This window comes from Lampris incognitus, chromosome 2, assembly GCF_029633865.1.
Source record: "Lampris incognitus isolate fLamInc1 chromosome 2, fLamInc1.hap2, whole genome shotgun sequence".
NCBI classification, from domain to species: Eukaryota; Metazoa; Chordata; class Actinopteri; order Lampriformes; family Lampridae; genus Lampris; species Lampris incognitus.
In genome coordinates, this window is record NC_079212.1 from 148,899,093 (window position 1) to 148,917,501 (window position 18,409).

General features: G+C 47.4%; 1 protein-coding gene across 1 annotated transcript in view; it reads left to right on the forward strand.

The window, feature by feature from the left end:
* The window catches only part of cenpp (centromere protein P), a 164,883-nt gene that overhangs the window by 15,854 nt on the left and 130,620 nt on the right, over positions 1-18,409 (forward strand). Inside the window, exon 6 of the mRNA XM_056272782.1 lies at positions 13,764-13,860. Coding sequence (XP_056128757.1) covers positions 13,764-13,860 — 97 coding nt within the window. The remainder of the gene's footprint in view (positions 1-13,763; positions 13,861-18,409) is intronic.

Here is an 18,409-nt window from a genome sequence, read left to right on the forward strand (position 1 = left end):
TGAGCTACAGTAGCTCTTCTGTAGGATCGGACCAGACGGGCTAGCCTTCACTCCCTTTCATCTCTACCCAGGAGACTCAAGAAGCCTAGCCTCCAAGAACAACAGTCGGTCACTAACGGCTCCAACGACTCTCATGACCACTGAACAATAAAGTCGAAACTACCTCCCCCAACGACCGTTGCTGCTAAACAAATGCAAATCAATAGCTCCGATGGCGACGGGCGCGGCTGGACATCGGAGCACAGGAGAGCCACGCATATCAATACCTCCGATAACGACGGGCGCGGCCAAACACCGGTACACAAAAAGAGCCACTCATATCTATGGCTCTGTTAGCGACGGGCATTGGTAAACATCGGATCACAAAGAGCCACGCATATCAATAGCTCTGACGACGACTCCTAGAGGATAAATTCTGAGTCTCATCAGCAGCCAGTCAGACTAGCTTGGTCTAGTCAGAAAGGCACGAACTGAGGAAGCCTCTTGGATGAGAGGCGAAACGTCTTCACGGATATATACCAAGTCCAGTTGCACTTGATTCAACTCCTGACCTGGATGAATGAGAACATTCACAGACATGTTCACTCCCCCACGCCCATCAATGAGCCTTGGGTGCCTATGACTCTGTTGCCGGTTCACCGGGTGTCCTTCTCTGGATCACTTCTGGTAGGTACTGACCACTGCATACCAGGGACACCCCACAAGACCTGCCGTCGTCTAGCCATCACAGTTTGGCCCTTGTCCAAGTTGCTCAGATCCTCACACTTGCAACACAACTTCAAGAACTGACTGTTCACTCGCTGCCTATTATATCCCACCCCTTGACTGGTGCCATGGTAACCAGATAATCAATGTTATTCACTTACCCGTCAGTGGTTTTAATGTTTTAGCCGATCGGTGTACATTCCTAGGCTTTACTGGTTATTTTCTGATTATTATGGCGTCAAAGTGGCCATTTACTGCCTTCTATATCTCACACCACATCTGGAGGATCCCTCTTGGCATGCAGCACATGGAAAAATACTACAGATAATGATTTTGACATGCACACAGGCACTCTCTCGCTCTCGCTCTCTCTGCTCTCTCTCTGTCACTCTCTTGTTCTGTCGCTCTCTCTCCTCTCTCTCTGTCACTCTCTTGTTCTGTCGCTCTCTCCTCTCTCTCGCGCTCTGTGTCTCTTTCTCGTTGCGTCTCTCTTGCTCTCTCTCTCTCGCGCTCTCTCTGTCTCTCTCACTCTCTCTGTCTCTGTTTCTCTCTCGTTCTCTGTCTGTCTCTCTCGCTCTGTCTCCCTCCCTCTGTCTCTCTCTCTCTGTCTCAGTCTCTCTGGACACCCACACACACACACACACACACACACACACTTATTGTTCGTTTTCTTCATCTCTGGTTTTTTTTTTTATGATAATTTTCTGTCTTTCTACTACCTCCATCTCCATCCCTCCTCTCTCCTAACCTCTTTGTCTCTATCCATCAGCCCTTCCCGCCTTCATCCTCTCTCTCTCCCTCTGTACCCCCCCCATCTCTCCCTCTCCCATGTTTCCATCGGACAGTGTGTAGGTTCCACACATACACCAGTGGAAACTTCACACAGCTGCCCTCTGGTCCCAGGCCTGCAGCCAGCTCTCTGGAAAGTCTGAAACAAAATGTCCACTTCTCTCAGGACTCCACTCAAACCAAACGCATACCACAACAAATCAGTTATCTGCCTTTACATCTGCTCATGTTTTCCTACTGAAAAACATGAACATGTCTGGATTGGTAGAGATGAGGTGCTGCTGCTGGGTTATCTTCTCTGTTTAAATGAAATTAAAAACCTTCTTGTATGGGTTGCTCAGCATGGTGAGTCCATACCACAGCATCTGCTTAGGTCAGCTCAGGTCTGGCTTACAGTTTTGTTTCTCTCCGTCCTCGCTGTACTTCTGTACTTGTTTACTGTCTTGACCAGTAATGCAAGAAGTCAAATACATTTCCTAAAAACAAACCAACTGATGTTTGATGCATGCTCAACAATCCAGGTAAGAAAATCAAAGTAGGTTGAATCAGTTCATCTGGACACAATGTTTGACAGAAACGTTTCATCATCATTTAAGTGATCTCTTCAGTCTCAACTGACTGCAGGTGTCCCCATCCTTATAAACAATACAGTGGTATAACGACCCAAACCAACCACCAGTTTCATATGCAAGTATGGTGTGACCATTAACTAGAGTTACAATGGCCATGTGTACTATTCACAGAGGATTGGGGAATGTTGCAAGCACAGCGTTGTAAGGGTCCTGACACACCAGGCCAACGGTCGGCCGTCGGCCAATGCCGGGCCATCGGTGAGCATCTGTGACCCTAGTTTTTGTGGTGTGTCCCACACCATTGGCGCTAGTTGGACCCCTGTTGGCAACTTTTCGGCTGATTCAGCATGTTAAATCGGCGGAGCCCGTCAGTAAGAGAGATCAATCTGATTGGCTGTTCAGCTTAGCAAATCAGTGCAGAACGTACATGCTAGTTGGCTGTCGGCTGTCGTCTTTGCGGTGTGTTCAAGTGCTACTTTTTGGCCTAGACGGCAGGCGACGTGAGGCAACGCAAGTCAGCCTTGGTCGCCGCTAGTCGGTTTGGTGTGTCTGGGCCCTAAGATGGCGACAGATGTACTCTTAGCCCCCCTCTGTTCAGGCATGGTCGTTCCCTCTTCACATAGATGGCCTCTTGGACTCCCCATTCAAACCAGCGTTCCTTCCTGTCAAGGATGTGCATCTCCATCCCTGAAAGAGTGGCCACTGGCCTGTAGATGGTGTAGACTGTAGAGTCCTGGTCTGACGTGTTAGCTCTCCGGTGTTGTGCCTTCCTCTTGGCAAGCTCTGTTTAGTTTCCCCAATGTACAAGTCACGACAATCCTCCTGGCACTTAACAGCTACGCTGTATTGCTCCGTTTGTGCCGGGGGACCCGATCCTTGGGGTGGACCAACTGCCGGTGCAGCGTGTTTTGGGGTTTGAAAGCAACTGAGACGCGGTGTTTGGAAAATACCTATCTCAACTTTTCCGAAACTCCCGCCACATACAGAATCACCACTGGTTTACACTTAAACAGCTGTTGTCCTTCTTCTGGGTTAGGGTGCACTGTTTGCACTGGGCTGGTGCACTGTTTGGGCGTCTTCCTGGCTTTGACAAACGCCCAGTTAGGATAACCACACTTAACCAGGGCCTGTTTAAGTTGGGATTTCTCCTCCTCCCCGGCTGCTGTGTCAGTGGGGACGTTGTCAGCTCGGTGGTACAGCGTCCTGGTGACTCCTAGTATGTGCTCCAGTGGATGTATTGTCCAGGGATTCTCCACAGAACCTGGATCAGCAGATACAGCCATATAGTCTTCTGCATTTACAATCAGCTCAACATTGTAATTCCAATTTTATTCTTCATTGCACAACCCTAAAATACACCCAGCTCTTTTAAACAATGTTTTTTTTTCAGAATATCTCATTCTGTTAAACTGCATTCACTGAAATCATTTCATAAAGAGAATATACATTTTGACAGTAGAGTTGTACTGTATTTCTGTGGGTTGCAAGATGTCTCATGTTATATTGTAACTGTGATACAGATAGTATCTCTGGGATGCTGACTTGAAAGCTCCTTTAAGGACAGGGACTGATCAGAGAGTAGGGCACAGAAAGTTCAATTCAATATACATTTTAATGATTACTCATTGGGCAAATACAGGTCATTGATGAGCATAAGGGGTGTGTGTGTGTGTGTGTGTGTGTGTGTGTGTGTGTGTGTGGTTCTAGAGAAAATGAAGAAATAAAAATACAGTATTAATCTTGAATAGTTAAATAAAATAGATTAATTAAAATGCTTGGCTTTAATTAAATTGTGAATCAGGAAGTGTGGTGGATTAGCGAGGAGGAAGTGAGGGCAGCTATGAAGAGTGGAGAAGGAAGGCAGTTGGTCCAGATGACATACCTGTGGAGGCATGGAGATGTTTAGGAGAGATGGCAGTGGGGTTTTAACTAGATTGTTTAACACAATCTTGGAAAGTGAGAGGATGCCTGAGGAGTGGAGAAGAAGTATACTGGTACCGATTTTCAAGAACAAGGGTAATGTGCAGAACTGTACCAACTACAGAGGTATAAAGTTGATCAGCCACAGCATGAAGATTTGGGAAAGAGTAATAGAAGCTAGGTTAAGAGTAGGAGAGGTGATGATCAGCAAGCAGCAGTATGGTTTCATGCCATGAAAGAGCACCACAGATGTGATGTTTGCTTTGAGAATGTTGATGGAGAAGTATAGAGAAGACCAGAAGAAGGTACATTGTGTCTTCGTGGGTTTAGAGAAACCATATGACAGGGTGCCGAAAGAGGAGGTGTGGTATTGTATGAGGAAGTCGGAAGTTGCAAAGAAGTATGTAAGAGTGGTGCAGGATATGTATGAGGGAAGTGTGACAGTGGTGAGGTGTGCGGAAAGATTGACAGATGGGTTCAAGGTGGAGGTGGGATTACATCAAGGATCGGCTCTGAGCCCTTTCTTGTTTGCAATGGTGATGGACAGGTTGACGGACGAGATGAGGCAAGAGTCTCCATGGACTATGGTGTTTGCGGATGACATGGTGATCTGTGGTGAGAGTAGGGTGCAGGTTGAGGAGAGCCTGAAGAGGTGGAGAAAGAGATGGAAATGGATGAGCCACTGTGGGGACCCTTAACGGATGCAGCCAAAAGTAGTAGTGTGGCAGGATGAGGAAAAAAACAGGAGACGAAGGCGAGTTTGAACTTTATTCCTCAGCTCCAAAACCAAACTGCAGCAGTAACAACCCTGCACCAGAAACCCCGGGAACGTAAACCACGCCCCCAGCTCACAGCCCTGCTGGGTGAGAGGCATAGCCCCTAATGTCCGCCACACAGCCTCCCCCCGATCACCCAGAAGGGACTCCCGGGAAGAAACTCAGTTTCTCACTGGAGGCTTAAGCAGCCTGCCATAATGGCTGCGCCGTCCCTCAGCCGAAACAGTAGGTGAAACACAGTCCAAAGCTGGCTGAGAAGCAGAACGCTGAACCCGTGAAGACACTGCCGGGGTCCTGGGAGGAGGACGACCCCGACGGGGAACCTGGGCCGGAAACACAACTTCGCCTGCCACCCTGTGCTCTGGTTTAAGCCTATGAAGCGTGACACGCTCCCTACGCCCACCCATATCCAGCACAAAACCCTTAGGACCCGTCTCAAGAACCCGAAATGAGCCATCGTATGGGGGTTGGAGGGGCGAGCGGTGAGCATCATGCCGTACGAAAACAAAACGAGCCGACATGAGCTCCGTAGGCACGAACGACCGAGTGCTGTCGGACAATAAAGGATAAACGGCCGGATGGGGTCGAGGAGCAGAACTCCCAGGCAAAAATTCCGCAGGGACGCGGAGCGGCTGACCGAGCACCAGCTCAGCGGGTGACGCGTCGAGGTCCTCCTTAGGAGCCGAACGCAACCCGAGCATAACCCAAGGTAAACCATCCACCCAGTTACCATCCGAGAGCGCAGCGCTGCCTTGAGCGACCGGTGAAAATGTTCACACAAGCCATTAGCCTGAGGGTGGTACGCGGTAGTGCGGTGTACCTGCACACCCAAGGATCGCACAAGTGCCGACCAGAGCTCTGACACGAACTGGGGGCCCCTGTCTGAGGTGATATCTGACGGAGCGCTGAAACAGGCAGCCCAGGAGGAAAGAAACGCGCGTGCAATGCCTGAGGATGTTGTGGAGGACAGAGGGACAGCCTCTGGCCACCTGGTGGACAATCTACCATTGTGAGCAGGTGCGTAAAACCCTATGAAGAAGGTAGAGGGCCCACCAGGTCCACATGCACGTGGTCAAAACGTCTGGCCGGGATCGGAAACGGTTCGAGGGGCGACTTAGTGTGCTGGTGGACCTTAGCGCGCTGGCACGCCACACATGCAGCCGCCCACTCCTTGACGCCCTTGCGGAGGCCAGGCCAGACGAACTTGGAACCGACCAACTTCACCGACGCCCAAACTCCAGGGTGCGAGAGGGAGTGAATCAATTCGAAACTCGACGGCGCCAGGCCACTGGAACAACGGGGCGGGGACGGCCGGTGGAGACATCGCAGAGGAGGGCAGGACTGCCTTCCTGCATCACAGCGTCCTCTAGCTTGAGGCCGGTACGCGTTGACCTAAGGGCAAGGACGTCCGGGTCGCCGGGCTGGTCGGCAGCCATAGCGGAGAAATCCACACCGAGGTGCACAGGACAGACAAGCACACGCGACAGACAATCGCAACAGGGTGGGACTTCCCGGCCACATGCTGAATATCCGTTTTGAACTCGGAGATGACCGCCAGGTGGCGCTGCTGACGAGCAGACCACGGCTCAGTCACCTTGGACATGGCGAAAGTCAGTGGTTTATGATCCACATAAGCCGTGAATGGGCGACCCTCCAGCAGGAAGCGGAAATGACGGGTTGTAAGGTGCAGTGCCAGCAACTCCCGGTCAAAAACGCTGTACTTGCGCTCGCTATCTCGCAGTTTGCGGATAAAAAATGCAATTGGCTGCCACGCATTCGCCACATGCTGTTCAATCACAGCCCCCACGGCTATGACAGATGCGTTGGTTGTTAAAGCTATGGACGCCGTGGGTGTGGGATGGGCGAGGAGGGCAGCGTTAGCTAGGGTGCACTTAGCTCCGTCAAAGGCCTGGACCCGTTCGGGAGTCCAGTCAACAGGGTCGTTAGCCTTCTTAAGCCGCAGGGCTTCGTAAAGTGGCTGAAGGAGGTGGGCAGCGCGAGGGAGGAAACGGTTATAGAAATTCACCATGCCCAAGAATTCCTATAATGCCTTAACAGAGACTGGGCGGGGAAATTCCGCCACCGCTTGCACCTTAGAAGGCAACGGGACCGCGCCTTGCGGCGAAATGCAGTGACCCAAGAAGTCAATCACCGGCAGTCCAAACTGACACTTGGCTGGGTTGACTATCAGGCTGTGTTCGTCCAGATGACGGAAAACCTGTTTCAGGTGCGCCAGTTGCTCTTCAGCTGACGGACTGGCCACTAATATGTCGTCGAGATAAACGAAGACGAAAGCAAGGTCACGCAACACCGAGTCCATCAGCCTCTGAAAGGTTTGCGCTGCCCCCTTCAAGCCAAAAGGCATGCGCACGAACTCAAAAAGCCCAAAGTGGGGTGATCACTGCGGTCTTGGGCACGCCCTCTGCGCGCACGGGAACCTGATGATAGCCGCGCACCAGGTCCACCTTAGAGAAGATAGTGGCACCTGCCAGGCGTATGGAAAAGTCCTGTATGTGTGGGATGGGATAGCGCTCATTGGCGGTGACGTTGTTCAGGTGGCGAAAGTCGCCGCAAGGCTGCCACGACCCATCCGCCTTGGGCACCATGTGAAGCGGCAAGGCCCACGGGCTGTTGGAACGCCTCACTATACCCAGACGCTCTATGATGGCGAACTCCTCCTTAGCTGGAGCCCATTTTGCCGTGTTGAGGTGCTGCGTGCGCGCAAAAACTGGCGATCCCACAGTGGGAATGAAATGTTGTACCCCGTGTTTAGTAACCGCGGTGGAAAAGGCAGGTGTAGTCACCGATGGAAAATCCGCCAGCAAACGCTGAAAAACATCCCCTAATGCTAAAAAGTTAGCGTGTGTTAACGGCCCGGCTCCCCCTGTCTCGCACGGAACAGTGGCGAAAGACACAGCATCAATTAAACGGCGGTTTGCAACATCAACAAGCAGACCATTAGCACACAGAAAATCCGCGCCGATAATTGGAACAGTAATGGCGGCCACTACAAAGTCCCACTCAAAATGGCGCCCGTGGAAGCAAACAGTCACCAACCTTGTGCCAAACGTTGCAATGGACGAACCGTTAGCTGCACTCAACTGTGGGCCGCCGCCTTCGGCTGACATGTCTGTGCTAGCTGGAGGCAGTAGGCTCTTTTGCAAGCCGGAGTTCACCAGAAACCATCTTCCTGACATTCTTTAATGAAGAGCAGCTCACTACGTCCGCCAGCGCCCACAGCTGCTACTGAGCGCTGCCCTGGAGTTTCCCGCCGCCTCAAACGTGCACGGAGGGACGCAGCGCCTCGCCTTGCCGCCGAACCGCTGGTGGAAGAAACAGAGGCCTCTCCCGCGCCGTCTCCGGACAGTCACTCCAGCCACCACTGCCGGGTCCGCGTCCTCTGACGCCGGCTGCAGAGGCTCCGATGCCACACTCTGCACAGAGAACCGTCTGGTAGCCAGCAGGACCCGATCGGCCTCCTCAGCCAAACCTCGGCAGTCACCAGCGGCCAGACACGGGGAGTTAGCCAAAGCCGCGCCCACAGGAGACGGGAGCTGGCGCAGGAAAACGTGCGGGAAAAGGAATCTGCCTTCGTCCAAGCCTAGCAGCGACAGCATATTGTCCATGAGATCCACAGCCGTCCCGTTGCCCAAACCGGATAGGGGAAGGATTCTATCTGCCCTCTCTGCGGCAGATAGGCTCTACCTCCGGAGCAGAGGATGTTTGAGGGCGACGTATTTACCGTGTTGCGGAGGGGCGCGCAACAGCTGCATGGCCCGGCGTGTGGACTGCTGGTCCAGTGCAGTGACGACCAAATAGTATCTGGAGTCGTCCGCGGAGATTCCACGCAGGTGGAACAGCGCCTCAACATGCTGGAACCACGAAGCCGGGTCGCTCTGCCAGAACTCTGGGACCTTCACAGCAGCGGCGAGAACGGCCGGCTGTGAGAGTTGGGGCGGCGTGGCCGAAGTGGATTCACACTCTTCTTCTGCTCCAAACATGTTCACGTCGGGGTCACCAATGTGGCAGGATGAGGAAAAACACAGGAGACGAGGGCGAGTTTGAACTTTATTCCTCAGCTCCAAAAACCAACCTGAAACAGGAACAACCCTGCACTAGAAAGCCCAGGAAGGTAAACCACGCCCCCAGCTCACATCCCTGCTGGGTGAGAGGCATAGCCCCTAGTGTCCGCCACAGTAGTAGTATTCGTAGTAGAGTTGCACTGATTGCAATTTTCTTGGCTGATTCTGATTTCCTTTTTTTTTTTTTTTTAAAGTCTGACCTGCCGATTCCGATTTTTGCCGATATTGATTTTCTTTTTCTAAGAACATTTTTGTAACCCTTCTGTAATGGAAAATATGTTATGTTCATAATAAAAGACTATTAAATTACTTACATTATCTCCAAAACTGCTCCAGGTTAAAGGAATTTTCTTACTCTCACTCAAACAAATCTTAAAGTAAAAGTGCTCCAGGTTACTGAACAGATAAAATACAACTGAAAATGAATTGCAGTATATCTCACTTTACCTTACAGCTTTTACATTCCCAAAAGAAAACAGGTGCAAAAGATCTACTTATATAACAACACAGCTAATGTTATTTATTTACAAAAAAAGGTTACCCATGGAGCCCAGCCCAATGTAAATGGAGATGTCAGGAGTCATAGTGTCATCTTGTGGTTAAAAAAAGAAAAAGAAAAAAAGAAAGGCTTTTTGTTTTGACTCTGGCTGAAATATTATCTACGTATTTAAGGAACTTACAATTTCATTACCTTTAAAAATGCACCAGATTACAGGACCTTGACCTTGCTCTCTTTTTCACACATCTCAAAATAAAAAGCGAACCGGGTTACAGTTTTTACAAACGTCCAACTAAAAATGAAGTGCAGTATTTGTACTTTTCCAAATGAAAACAGTGCAACAGGTAGTAGAAACAAAAGAATATAACAAGGCACCTTTAGGTTGTTGTCAACATATGTACAGGCCGACTGCAAATCACTTGAACATTAATGGCAAGTTGTTCTTCACAAACAGAAGCATGTCTGCCTTGTCACCAGATAGTTGCTTTCTTCTCTCATCTACCACATGTCCAGCCAAGCTAAACAAGCGCTCCCTGTCAACGCTTGTACACGGGGCAGAGGTAGGCTCGAGCAAGTGCAGGGAAACGATCTTTATTGATCCTCCAGAAGGTAAATCCTTTTTCACTTCTGCTGATGGGCAACTCAGACAGGCAACTCTGTACCTGCACAGATGAAGAGCTGGCCAGCAGTTGCTCCATCTCAGAATTCTCCTTCAGTATTTATGTCATGTACTGAAAGCAGGAGACCACATAGCTTTTAGGCTGCAGATGCTTCTGTGACAGGTCCAGGTGCAGTGGATGCTTCCTTTTCTGCAACAGCTATGTTCATTAAAATTCATTTTATAAGTATAGTAATACATTAATAATAATAATAATAGCAACAATAGTTGTATTACTACAGTAGCCGTAGGCTAATAACTTGCCTGGGATCAAGAAGTCAGTGAATGTTCTCATTCATCCAGGTCATGGTTATCCAAAGGAACTGAATCAAGTGCAACTGGACTTGGCATATATCCGTGAAGACGTTTCGCCTCTCATCCAAGAGGCTTTCTCAGTTCTTGCCTTTCTGACTAGACCAAGCTAGTCTGACTGGCTGGTGATGAAACTCAGATATTTATCCTCTTTGGAGTCGTTATCAGAGCTATTGATGTCCATGGCTCTTTGTGTTCCGATGTTTAGCAACGCCCGTCATTATCAGAGGTATTGATATGCGTGGCTCTTTTTGTGTTCCGATGTTAAGCTACGCACGTCGTTATCAGAGCTATTGCTGTGCATGGCTCTTTGTGATCCGAACAGTGGCTAAAGTGTACAGCGGCTATTTTTCGATGTTGCTGAACCTTCTCTGAACCGCCTTCAACAATGTGGTTTTTGCAGTTCTCACGCCACAGTCTGTGTCCGCCCTTCTTTCCTAAAGCCGTTTCAGCGCAGTGATGGCTTGAATGACGTCTGCGGCTGTTGCTATTGATCAAGGAGCTGATTTCTCTTGTGAGTTCCTCAAAAGGTGAGAGGAGGCTCAACGCGTTATCAATTAGTCCCCACTGATGCGTGTTGAGTGTGGCCAGCAGCTCGTGCTCTGCAGCGTATGCCCCCAGAGTGCATCTCTGCTCCATCGGCGTTTGCAGCATATAGTATGTACTACTCCATCTGGTAGGGAAATCTTGCTGCAGTCATTTCTCAGGCTGACCCAACTGTCCTTGGATGTTGTGAAGTCATGAATAGGCGAGCGGAGAGTGTTTAAAATGTCCGACATCTTTCTTCCAGTTGCCACGGCGTCAATGATGCTTCGTTGGGACAGCAGGCCCTCATTCACCGCCAACTGTACCGTGTTTGCCATGCAGGGCAAACTCGCCAAGTTGCCCTCATCAAGTGCTTTGGTTCTATTTCTAGCGACACCACATGAACCCTGGTCTTGTGTATGTCCCACTGTTGTAACATTGTGTCAGATGTGGCGGTTAGATTGGCAGCAGCATGGGACCCGGGCACTTCTCCACAGTGTAGAAGGACTTGGTGTTGCTGGAAATCTGCATCCATCCACTGAGCAGTCAGGCTCAACACTGACATCAAGTTTACGTCAGATGTCCCTTGTAAAACTGATGCTGCTTTGCAGTCAGCTAGCAGGCTGTGTGTATGGCGTGAAACAACATTAAATAACTCTGGTAACGCAACGTCCGAGAAGTATTGCCTACTTGGTATTGTGTATTTTGGGCTCAGGCAGTTTATCAAATTTCTGAAACCTCTGTCCTGGACTAGGGAAAACAGCTGGTGATCCAGCGCCATGGATTCCACGATGTTCCCCATCATGGTGTTGGTCTTTCCATCACTGACACCAGTGAAGGACAGCAGAGGTGTTGACCTATAGCTGGCTCTGCGCTCGCACTAGCTGTTGTAGCTGTTTTGTCTTTGCTAGCTTCTTCAGATTGGGCATGTTGACCAGTCTGATGGTTTTAAGTGTCTGGTTAAATTAGTTGTTCCAGATGTTTTCAGTGTTGTTCCTCCACGGCGTGTTTTGACTTACAGGTTTTACAACTTGTGAGCTTTGAGTCGTCTTCACTCACGCTGAAGAATTTCCACACCCATGACATGTTGTCTGTGTGTGTGTGTGTGTGTGTGTGTGTGTGTGTGTGTGCGCGCGTGCGTGACGTTACGCTCTGTGCCGCTGTTAGCACGACATGCATATTGTGTCCATGTGTGTCTGTGCCGCTGTGTGCACGACGTGCATCATGTTGTGTGTGTGTGTGTGTGTGATGTGCATGTTGTGTGCGTGTGTGTGTGGCTGTGATGTCTCTGTGGTGCTGTGTGCGTCATGAACCATGGTGCAGTTATGTGTGGCACGTGTAAATTTTCATGATCGGCAAAAAATCGGATATATAGACTGATGGGGGCCGGTCATCAGTCACAGCTGATCAGCTGAAAACCAGCCGATTTCCATCGCTGGCCGATCGATCGGTGCATCTCTAATTAGTAGTAGTAGCAGTAGCAGTAGTAGTAGTAGTAGTAGTAGTAGCTTATGTAAATAATTATCAAAGTAGTAGTAGCAGTAGTAGTAGCAGCAGTAGTAGTAGTAGTGTAGTAGTAGTAGTAGTAGTAGCTTATGTAAATGATTATCAAAGTAGTAGTAGTAGTAGCAGTAGCAGCAGCAGCAGTAGTAGTAGTAATAGCTTATGTAAATGATTATCAAAGTAGTAGTAGCAGCAGTAGTAGTAGTAGTGTAGTAGTAGTAGTAGCAGCTTATGTAAATGATTATCAAAGTAGTAGTAGTAGTAGTAGTAGTAGCAGCAGCAGTAGTAGTAGTAGTGTTGTAGTAGTAATAGCTTATGTAAATGATTATCAAAGGATCGCCAAGTTGACAAAACACTCCATACTATATGCATATTCCAACAGCATGACACTCATGATGTAAAAACATCAGGCAAGTAAGCCATGTTAGCAAGAAATGTTGCACCATGTCCACATATTAACGTGCACCTGCCACGTATTGTGAACCATGTACTAGGAAGATTACCATCCACTCTAATATGCATCATGAACAAAGCTCTCAGAAGAACAGTTTTGGGACTGATAATAAATCAGGAAATATTTATACTACCAGTATTTGGTAGGCTAATCGCTAAGAGGGTGTTTGCCAGACGTTTGTGTATGAACGCACACAACGGGCATCCAATACTAGTCACCTGTTAGAAAATGTGCAGAATGGCAATGGCTATTGCCTTAAGGAGATATGACACTCATAATGTAAGGGCACTCGGACCAAACTCGGAAAAACTCAAACTTGTGACGGGGGCTTGACAACAATTCTAACAATAGAAACAAAAACAGTACAAGATACAAGATAGTATTGCCATATTATCTTGTATCCTACTGGTACACAAGATAATATTATCATATTATAACCTACTGGTATACAAGATAATGTTACCATATTATCTTATAACCTACTGGTACACAAGATAATATTACCATATTATCTTATAACCTACTGGTATACACAAGATAATATTATCATATTATAACCTACTGGTATACAAGATAATGTTACCATATTATCTTATAACCTACTGGTATACGAGATAATATTACCATATTGTAACCTACTGGTACACAAGATAATATTACCATATTATCTTATAACCTACTGGTACACAAGATATTATTACCATTACTGGTACACAAGATAATATTACCATATTATCTTATAACTTACTGGTACACAAGATATTATTACCATTACTGGTACACAAGATAATATTACCATATTATCTTATAACCTACTGGTACACAAGATAATATTACCATATTGTAACCTACTGGTACACAAGATAATATTACCATATTACCTTGTACCGGATAGTGATATTTCTCTAATATGTAGTGTTGTACCACGTTATCCTGTACCAGGTGGTGATACTTCTCCTTCATTTCAGAGTGGAGGAGAGGGGGGACCTGCTCATCTTCTTCAGGACACTCAGGACGTTTTCAGAGAACCTGGACAACCGACGCAGAACATTCCAGCACTTCCAGGTAAGGAAACAGACAAATCAGAAACACGTTTCAAGGGTACTTGACCAAGCTGGCTTGCTGTACTCTGGCAAAACTCTTTTTTTCTTTGTATCTGTAATCCCTCTTTTCCGGCTTGATCTCGGCCGACTGAGCAGACCACTCGACAGCTCCTGTCAAGTTCATGGCGGTTATTTCTCAACACAGCCATTAGACAAACACATGAATGTGGTTGGTGGTGATGATGAGACATACAGCTCCTGCTCCTACATATGAGAAGAGGAGTACAGCAACACACTGACGCTCGTGCCATTTTACATTAGTTGTGCACTGCCTCCACAGAACACTAGTGCGTGAGGCACAGCAGCTAACCATTACATAACCATTACACAAGCCAGCAGACTTCACACGGTCACTTCCCTCAACCAAACACTAGAAATAAAGAATGACAACTTATTCACAGTCACAAAACATGACAAAACTGCACGTCACTGAATATAAACCAGGACTTATCAAGATCCGGACCAAATGGCGGGTCAATCCAGACCCAGCCCATACCTCATTATGAATCCAATATATTTTGTTGTTGCTGCTGAGGTCACTCATTCACGTTACACTGGACAATCTGCTGTGGGGCTGGTGCCAAACTTTTACTGCACTTACAGTAACGTAACCAGTCGTCATCAACTTGAGTAACGCCATCCTCACTTCTTCACTATCTGTCTTCTGCCCCGCTGTGTGTGTGTGTGTGGGGGGGGGGGGGGGGGGGCTGAGCCCCGAGCCCCACCCTCGTTGAAACTCAGAGAGGAGAGAAACCAGCGGGACCATAAATGACAGTAACGAGTAACCTGGTGGTACACTAGTTGTCGTTAGGGTTAGAGCCAATCAGAGTTAGTTTTCATCAGGGTTAGAGCCAATCAGAATTAGTTTTAATTAGAGTTAGAGCCAATCAGAGTTAGTTTTCATCAGGGTTAGAGCCAATCAGAATTAGTTTGAATTAGAGTTGGAGCCAATCAGAGTTAGTTTTCGTTAGAGTTAGAGCCAGCCAGGGTTAGTTTTTGTTAGGGTTAGAGCCAATCAGAGTTAGTTTTCGTTAGGGTTAGAGCCAGCCAGGGTTAGTTTTCATAAGGTTTAGAGCCAATCAGAGTTAGTTTTCGTTAGGGTTAGAGCCAGCCAGGGTTAGTTTTCATAAGGTTTGGAGCCAATCAGAGTTAGTTTTCGTTAGGGTTAGAGCCAGCCAGGGTTAGTTTTCATAAGGTTTAGAGCCAATCAGAGTTAGTTTTCGTTAGGGTTAGAGCCAGCCAGGGTTAGTTTTCATAAGGTTTAGAGCCAATCAGAGTTAGTTTTCGTTAGGGTTAGAGCCAGCCAGGGTTAGTTTTCATAAGGTTTAGAGCCAATCAGAGTTAGTTTTCGGTAGGGGTAGACCCGGTCAGGGTTAGTTTTCATTAGGGTTAGAGCCAATTAGGGTTAGTTTTCATTAGGGTTAGAGCCAATCAGAGTTTGTTTTCGTTAGGGTTACAGCCAATCAGGGTTAGTTTTCATTAGGGGTAGAGCCAATCGGAGGCAGAGTAGGGCCGGTCTTTGAAATGAACATTTGTATCAGTGTCTCGGTTGGAGATCCCACCTTTTGTGCCTAGGTTCAAGCAACTGATTGTAGGAAAACAATGCCATTTTCCCCACTAGGCTAAAATACATCTTGACTGTCTTGACTGTCTTGAACTTAATGTATGTTACTTGAACATGAGTTGTTTTAATGTTCTGTTGTTATTGCTCATCGTTCCAGACCTCTAACGTTGAATAAAAATCAGATGTGGCTCTTTGGGTAATAAGTTTGAGAACCACTTTTATTTGAGTAAGGTTAATTTCATAACTTAGTATTTGGCAAAAAAAGTCACGGAGCTGTTTTCCGTACATACTACAGCTTAAACTGTTGGCAAGCAAAAAGGGCGAGCGGACAGTTCTTGTCACTATAGTTACCACCACCTGCCACATGAGGGGATTGAGTGATGCAGTAGGTGGCACTTCTTGGGGGGCCAGTTTAAGATTGTCACCTGCAACTGCTCAAAGACCATCTCAGGTCTCTTCACAGCTGTGTGCTGTGAAGGATGACTGGTGACAGGGAAGACTCACAGATGCTGGCTACAGCTCATTACAGAGGGAGCTGTCACTAAGACCCACACTGTGCCTCTCAAAATGTGGGCTGTCTAGTTTCCCTGATGTGAGGGGGAGGCAGGGACAGACAGGGGTGCAGGACAGGACGCATTAGGGCACTGATGTTTCATGCAGCCTGACTGGTGATGTAGGAAACAGGTGGTGTAGCTCACAATGGGTGATGTTAGAATGAGAACTGTCACTGCAGATGCTGAAACCTCTTGGCACTGAAACTTCTTCTCCTCTGGAACAAGGGATTGTGGCCCCGGGAGGCAGAAGGTCTTGTAGGGGAAGTTAAACTACTCAATACCTCACCAAGCATCTCGGCCATCTTGTCTATGCTGCTGTGTATTGAAGCAAGTTTCACGTTTCTCTGGTCCAGTAACACAGAGCTGGGTTGATGTTCATGTCTTGAAGGCTGATGAAGAGTGTGAGAGGATTAATGGTGGTGAAAGCCCAGCTAAAGTCTATAAACAGGATGCATGTGTAGGTGTTGGTTGATCCCAGGTGTTGCAGAGTGAAGTGAAAAGCTAGTTTTATAATATCCTCAACGGATCTATTAGCCCAATAAGCAAACTGATCTAGATCCATCAGCTGACTTGGGGACAGGATGATGGTACATGTTTTAAAACACAGTGGGACTAAGCAGGTATTGAAAATGTCTGTTAACACTGGGGCCAGTTGATCCACACAGTGGCGAAGCATTGTCGATAACCTTGACGATTAACACCCGCTCCCTGGTCAAAAAGGCGCAACAACACCTCTGCCTCTGTTACCCAAGATCCTCGTGAGCTCCCCTCTGCCCTCTGGGAGGTGCTACAGGAGCTGCCGAGCCCAGACCACAAGGCTCAAAAACCGTTTCATCCCCCAGGCTGTCACCCAGCTGGACCTGGCCACCCACTCATTGCACTTTTTTTTTATTCCTGATTTTTCCTTTTTTTTTCTTCCAATTTAGTGGCCAGTCGATCCCTATTTTAGTTCAAACACCACCCTCGTACTGCATGCGTTCGCCAACTGCATATCTCCGGCCAGCAGTCTCGAAGGAGACGCCTCCCCACTTTCGTGACAAGGCGACTCCAGCCCGAACCACTGCTTTTTCTTACGCACACAGAGACGCATTCACGTGACGAACACAAGCTGACTCCGCCCCCTCCCGAAGACAGCGCTGCCAATGATTGCTGCTTCATTGAGTCCGGCCATAGTCGGATTTGACGAGACCGAGGCGCGAACCCCAGTCCCCAGTGGGCAACTGCATCAACACAAAGCCGATGCTTAGACCGCCTCATTGCACTTTTTGTGGCTCTTTTGCACTCCTACCTTTTTCTACCTCAGAGATTGTTGTTTACATTGCTCCTCTCAGCAGGACATTGCACATCCCCCACCCGAAATATATACAACCCCATGTTATCATAGTTTTTACTATCATGTTCAATCCTTGTGTTATTCCATTCCTTATTCTTATTTTATGCCTTACTTTTATATATGCCTTATTCTTATTTATGCCTTATTCTCATTTTATGCCATCTTTTTTTACATTGCTATATTCCAATGTGCCGCCCACCCTCCTTTTTTTTTTTTTTGCACTGTTGGTGGTGAGGTCCAAGCCTCATTTCACTACACATATGCTCTGGCTATGTCTAATACATAATCTAATAATCTAATACATTGAATTGAATTGACGCCATCAGCAAGCAAAAGGGGCCAGCTATTTCCGGTCACTACAGTTACCACCATTCGTCACATGAGGGCACTCCAGTAAAACAAATAAAAGGAGTCTTGCATACATAAAGACAGAGTATTAAACTATTTCCCAAGGGAATAAAAATGACAAGATAATGTGCTTGCAAAATAAAAACAATAGTGAAGTAATATAGAGATGAATTTTGGTGAACTTCAGCAATCTATAACAACCCTGTTACATATCCATTTGTTGACTTGTGGCGCCCACTTCAAGGAGATTCTCCCAGATATCCATCGGTTGTTGTCGGGTCAGACGGAGGAAACAGGCCAGCAGGTTATCAGCTTGGGTTTGAGCTGTTATTGATCCTCAGGGATCAGAAGTTTCAGAGTAGTTGGTAGACAGATATACAAAACACTGGTAAGTGTTTTGATTTTTAGTATTTCACAATAGGAACCCTCGTAAAACCAAATTGAATCAACTTTTGCTCATGACGTTATCTTTAATCTCTGGATTTCCATTTAGTCATCTACCTATCTACTGGAAATCCAGTGAATAGGTAGATGACTGAATAAAGCTATTTTAAGAACAGATGGTAATAAAGTGTGAATTATTTAAGGCTTTGTAAAGACCAAAATGTAGGACTTTGTTTGAAGAGGCAGCAGTAGATTTTCAGATTGTAAATCACCGTGCAGATGCAATATGGAACCCATTCCCCTGTTTACTTGGAGAGTGAAAGGGCAG